General features: G+C 46.8%; 1 protein-coding gene across 7 annotated transcripts in view; it reads right to left on the minus strand.

The window, feature by feature from the left end:
• Positions 1 to 6,644, minus strand: part of Il15ra (interleukin 15 receptor subunit alpha) — a 29,886-nt gene extending 23,242 nt beyond the window's left edge. For 4 of the 7 annotated variants that reach the window (XM_028769839.1, XM_028769837.1, XM_028769836.1 and 1 more), the window contains exon 1: positions 5,972 to 6,204. In XM_028769839.1, the coding sequence (XP_028625672.1) occupies positions 5,972 to 6,068 (97 nt within the window). In that variant the 5' untranslated portion in view covers positions 6,069 to 6,204. Of the gene's footprint in view, positions 1 to 5,971; positions 6,205 to 6,331 lie in introns of those variants that run through there. The other 3 variants (XM_028769835.1, XM_028769834.1, XR_003711726.1) reach the window with 2 other exon arrangements.

Below are 6,644 nucleotides of genomic sequence, written 5' to 3' on the forward strand. Positions count from 1 at the left end.
CCCGTCTCCTCCCCTTCCTCTCCTTCCTTCCTTTCTTTCTTTTTTCTTCCCCCTCCCTCTCTCTGTCTCTCTCTGTCTCCCTCTGTCTCTCTCTCTTTGCCAGTCTAAAAGTTTATTACAAGTACACGATGGGGCAGATGTTACATGAACATCCAGGTACCTACTGTGCCCAGTAAGAAAAGCCCCAACATGAGAGAGTCCCTGTCCAGCAACTCCTTGGTACATCCTCCCCTCCCTACAGACTTAATTATTACCCCCAATTTAATGAGTCCTGCGTGATTTGGAGTCTTTAAAAAAAGAGAGTAAAAAATGAACAAGGCTAGAGGAAAACAAGTCAATTCCCACATAGTGAGCTCAGTGCTGGTTTTTCTGCCAATGGGATCACAGCTGGTCTGTCCAGGCACACCCAGAAGCTGGTACTGGGATGCCCAGGCACACCCTGATGAGTGTAACCATTATACTGCTTTTACTGAGTAGAGGACATCAGAACCCACCCTTGTGATCCACACACTTGTGATCCACAGCTTGTACAGCTCCACACATCTGTCCCCTCTTCGCTGAAACCTGTCTGACCCACATGGCACAGATCAGTCAGGGAGTGGTCACACAGAAGCATAGAAAGTCAGTTCCTGGGCAGTACAAAAGGTCAAGGTGGAGCACATAGGGTTCAGACAACAGACCTTGGTGACCTCTTTAGCAAGCATAGCCAACACTTGGCTAAGAGATCTGAGCAGGAACTAGGGGAAAGAGGGTTACTGTTTGTCACAGGGGATGTCCTGCTGCTGGGAGAGAGGGTTGAAGCCACAGGCTTACTAGGCATTGTAGGAAGAAGAGGATGCCACATTGTCATCATGGGTAAGGCATTTTCTTAATTAGTGATTGATAGGGAAGGGCTCAGCCCATTGTGGGTGGTGCCACGCCTGGGCTGGTGGTCCTGGGTTCTATAAGAAAGCAGGCTGAGCAAGCCATGAGGAGCAAGCAAGCCAGTTGCCTCCTCCATGGCCTCTGCCCAGTTCCTGCTCTGGGTTCCTGCCCCATTCGGGTTCCTGTCGTGACTTAGTTTGATAATGAATTGTGGTGTCAAAATGAAAGCAGAACAAACTCGTTCATCCTTGACTTGCTTTTTGCTTGTGGTGTTTCATCACAGCAATCAAAACCCCAACTAAGACATATGTGACCAAAACCAAGATATTGAATGTATCTGGTATTTTTGCCTACATGGATGTCTATTCACTGTATACATGCCCAGTGTGTCTTTAGAGCCAGAAGAGGGCTCTGGACACCTTGGAATTGGGGTTACAGATGGTTGTGAACCTAAGTCTTGTGGAAGAGTAGCCTGTACTTTTATCTGCTGACACACAGAGTTTTAGTACAGTTGCTTCCTTGAGGATGGGTGTGGACTTATTTACGGGAGAATGGGCAACTTACCAGTGGCTACACTAATAAAGAGAAATGACTCCACAGCCACCAGCGGCTGCATTTGCGGAGATTACAGGCATAAGTCACCATACCCAGTTTCATTATTGTATTATTTTAGAGGTTGCTTTAAGGTAACCCTGTTTACCACCAAGTGAGATTATATTACCTCGCACCTACAGCATAAGAACCTAAACAAGGCTGGAGAGATGGCTCAGCCAGTAGGAGCTCTTGCTGCCCAAGTATGAAGATCTGAGTTCAAATCCCCAGCACTCATGTAAGAATGTTAGGTGTGGTTGTGTGTATGTGTAACCCCAGAACTGGTGGGTGGGGAAACAAGAGGATCTCTGGCAGCCTAGCTCCACGTTCAGCAAGAGACCCTATGACAAAGGAATGAGGCAGGGAGTTATTGAGCAGGACATCAAACATTCTCCTTGGGCAGTACACACACACACACACACACACACACACATGCACACACACATATGCACACACATGCGCACGCACACACACGCACACACGCACACCCTTAGTGACTATTTTCTATATATCCTTTCCCACCCTTTGTGTTGTTATTGCTATCAGCCATTTTCCTTTTACATACACTGTAGTACACCAATATATTGTTATTATTTTTGTTTTGAATGGCAAAATTATCTTTTACCAACCCTTGATTTAAAGAGATATTTATGTTATTCTGATCATTTTCTGAGTGTTTTGTACTAAAAGGGCTTTGCATTAGCTACTTTGAGTTTCTGCTAAAAAAAAAAAAAGCCTATATTAAGTCTTTCAATAGTGAATGGTCCTCAAAGATAAACATAGGAATCGTTGATATTTGAATGCATGAGTTTATCAAAATACTGCAGCCAACCCAAACAGCCAAGTGATGGTGAGTTATTTAATTTACAAAGCTAGATGGTTTCACAATTACATTAGAAGCGATATATTTTGTTGCAATGATAACTTTTCATTCCCTTCAGCCTTAATTACATCTTTTAATACTACAATCTAAGGATATATATATATATATATATATATATATAACCATAGATATCTGATATAAGTCTACAGCCATACCATACTGAACTTGATAGGGCTTGTCTGGTCTTGGAAGCTAAGCAAGGTCGAGTCTGGTTGATACTTGGATGGGTGATATCTAATGTAAGCAAGTCTCATCTTGTCTGGTAGATTTCAAAGCACCATGAAGATAGTATGAGTATTTCAGTTCCCTAGAACTCCTTACCCAATTCTAAGCCCTGTATACATATATGACAGGTATTTCTAAGTTGGGAGCTTATGAATACATATATAGGATGAAGTTATGGAAACTGGGACTTAGAGTTCTGCTACTTTCAAAGTTCTTACATAGCCGGTTCTAACAATCATTAGCATGAAGCATGAGGCGACACCTCTTTCTGTTTCCCAGAACCTGTGGATCAGGCTTCTTTATCAAGTTGGTTTAGAGTCTAAGATGGGCAAGAATCCCTGGCCTGCTCTTATATCTGGAGTTCCAGAGTGGTCAGGTTCACATGCCCCTCCCATTTTTTACATGGAGTCAGGATTCATCTCAGCGTTTTCTTTCCCCGAGTCTCCCATTTGAAAACTGATAGGTACTAAGACCTGGAGAAGAGAAAATGTGGCTCTTGCCTTCCAGTGGCTCCCTCTGAATCCAACATGCCCAAACAGTCAGGGCATCTAGGTTTCCAGTAACCTATTTTTTCTTCCTGGCTGAAGCTCCAGCCAACCCATAACACTTCCTCATGGTGCAATAAGTACAGGCTGTACTCACTCAGCTCATTGCCCCAAGAACTCATCCATTCCTCTTCCCTCAAGTTTCCTAACTGGGTCAGAAGCTTCGAGGGTCAGAAGGCTGGGTGGCCACACGTTGTCGAATGAAACCTGTTCTGTACTGTGTGGACTCCGGAGGGTTTCACTTGCTCCAGTTTCCCAGAGACGCCAGCTCCGATTCAGGATCTCTTTGTTACTCACTGAATTATTGCAGAAGCTGCAATCTCATTTGCAGCCCTCAGACTCTCCTGACTAGCTTGTTCCCTACATGCCCGGAGCATATGTCCATGTGCAGCCTCACAATGTACTTCCTCCACCGACCCTAAAGTGCCCTTAAAGAGTATCAAGGCTCCCAAGGAGAAACATCTACTACCATATGTGACAAATGACACTAATGTCATTTCTAGAACACACGTGAAGGGATTCTCTAAGAAAGAGAATCACCAGGGCCAGGCATAGTGGTGCACACTTGGGAGGCAGATCTCTGTCATGGACAGCCTGGTCTACATAGAGAGTTTTAGGTCAGCCAGTGCTACACAGTAAGACCGTATCTCAAGGAAAGGAGGGGGAGGAGGAAGAGGAAGAAGAAGAGGAGGAGGAAGAGGAAGAAGAGGAGGAGGAGGAGGAGGAGGAGAAGGAGAAGGAGAAGGAGAAGGAGAAGGAGAAGGAATACAGTTTCCCAACATGTTGTCTCTTAAACACTACTGTGCTGAGACAACTTAAATACCCAACAGTCAGGAGGCAACTAATTCTGACTTACAGCTCTAAAAATAAATAATAGTTTAGCTGGGTATGATAGTGCACACATTCCTATAATCCCAGTCCTGAGGAGGTTGAGGTAATGGAGTAGAGTCATTCTTCACCTGCCATATTGAGTCTCTTCCCCCGCCCCACACCTGGAATTCTTCTGTTTTTGCCCTGCCTCTCACCCCACCATATTGTGTTCTGCATCCACTCCCATGGGTTTAGGTCCTCAAATCTGGGTGGCAAGTATTTTTACTCACTATGCCATCTCCTCAGTAGCCACTTGTCTATTTATTTGTTTGTTTGTTTATGTTTTTAGGTCTTAATAAATAGTCCAGACTATCTTTGAAGTAGGGATCCTCCTGCCTCAGCCTTCAGAGTGCTGGGATTATAAAAATACTCCATTACATCTGGTGTTAGTTTACTGTTGACACAGTTACAACGTGAATGAAGAACAATAATGACCGAGCTAAATAAGCCGTACAAGAAAGAGCTCCATTTATATAAAATACTAGGAAGTGCAACAAGTCCAAAGAGAAAAAGATAAACTGTTGTAGAGTTAGGCAGGAGATAAGGATTTTGGAGGACACAGAGAACTTCCTAGTGATGGGCGTATTCCTGTCTTGGTTATGAGGATAGTTTCAAGAGTGTAACTTTCACCCTGAAACGCAATGAACTGTACAACTTAAATATACGCAGTTTTACTGAAGTCAGTTATGACTCAATAAGGCTGTTCTTAAAACCAAGATTCAGGTGCCAGCTGATGGTACCAGCTGAACCAGAGCTGCAGAGAGACCTTCTTCAGGCAACAGGGAGGTGCTTCCTCTAGGCTGAGCTGGATTGAAACTACATTCACTTTCAGACTGTTTGAAATATCTGCAGGCTATTTCAGGCATCTCAGAACCATTCTCTGCTATCCAATTAAGAGGAATTTACCAACAAACCCCAGCTTTACAGATGGAGGGTGGGGACCCAAGAATCACAGCCTTGGAAAAATGAAACTCCATAACATCTCTACAGAGCCAAACCCAGGCGCAAGTCTGAGTAGGATAACCATGACCAAGTCCCAAAGAGACTGAGTCAGATGCCCATCACCGGGAAATCTAGCTTTAAAACACACTCGGGGCTAAGGAATTGTCACAGGAAAGTCCATGGATGACTTCATTGTCCTCGGTCCTCAAATCATGTTCATATTTGCAAGCATGTGCTTTCACGCACATTTCTGTACAGGGAGTACATAGATTTTTATCAGACTCTGAAGAATGTCATGATTATAAAAAAAAAATGTAACATCCCATGTCGGGACGTTGCTAGACCTATCTGTTCTTTCTCTTTCTTTCTAGACATAGAGGAACAAAACTAGGAGTCTCACTCATTCTTCTGGAGATTAGATCTAGGCGACACATTCTGGAACATGCAACACCCCCTCTCCAACCATCGTTGCCAGCCCACTTGAGAACTGGGACTTGTTTCCCGGAGTTCAGATGCGCAACCTGCCTGCTCCACACGTTTTCTTCCTCCCGCGGAGCCCAGTACTTTGTCTTCCATCTAATTTACTTTGACTTGAAAGTCAAGAGGGGTGGTTTTTCCTCGAGCCCCTCCTGGAACCCCACACACCCCACAGCTGCGCGGGTGGGCTGGCAGAGGCACACACACACACACACACACACACACACACACACACACACACGCACTTACTTCTGTAAGTTCACTAAGTCTTGCCGAGCTTGTCAGACCTGCTCTCCCTAAGTCACCGAAACACCAGTAGGGTCGCTCTCCTGCACGGACCCGGGACCCAGTCAAGAGCAGGGCAAGGGGCCACTCTCTCATCTGCGCTCTTCCAGGCTTCCTCCACGTGTCTTCCCCTATCAGCCCCCTCTGTCCCCCAAGACCCCCCGCGATCCTCTCCAGCTGGATTCCTGGCTCAGCTCCGGGAAGATGAGACTTCCCAATAGGGATCAAGTTCAGCTGGACGTTGGGGGTCCCCCTCTGCTCCCCTGTTCCGGCGCATGACGCTCCCTACCCGGCGTCACCCGCAGCGGGAGCAACAGCAGTAGCAGCAGCAGCAGCAACACCGGGAAGGCGTGGACTCCATAGCCCCGGAGCGGAGGCGAGGCCATGGCCAATCGTCCCTCACAGTGACCCACCGGGACGCAAAGCTAGGGTCTCTGGGAGGTGGCGAGCTCAGCTCTGGGACTAGCCGGCTGCTAGGAGTATTCGCTTTCGCTTTTGCTTTAGCCCCCGGGATTGCAGAGAGGTGCGAAGTGGTGACAGATCCGTGACTCAGCATCCCCACCCCTGCTTTGGAAGAAGCCCCGGCAGCCTGCAGTGATGCCCCCTCCCCAGTAAGCTGCTCCTGTCCCCCGAAGCGCGGAGCCCTTACCCGTCCATACAAGCGGTTATTCTCCTTTTTCATTCCTTAATGCTGTCTTCACTGCAGAGGCAAACTCCTTAGGGTCCACTCTGCCGATTCGCACCCACACCTGACTTCAGCCTCGTTCACTTATCACTTGTCCTGGCTGCTGACCTTCAGTAGTAGTTCGGATGGCAACGTTCAGAGTTTTCCTCTAGGTAACCCTGAGCTTGACTGTCCGCGCTCTGCGTCCCTGGGCGACTGCGTAGGTGTCGCCCAAGTGCAGCCAACCGGCAGTTCTGGGCGGATGGTAGATACTACACCCAGGTCACTTTCCTGGTGC

Source organism: Grammomys surdaster, unplaced genomic scaffold, assembly GCF_004785775.1.
Source record: "Grammomys surdaster isolate TR1022 unplaced genomic scaffold, NIH_TR_1.0 194, whole genome shotgun sequence".
Lineage (NCBI taxonomy): Eukaryota > Metazoa > Chordata > Mammalia > Rodentia > Muridae > Grammomys > Grammomys surdaster.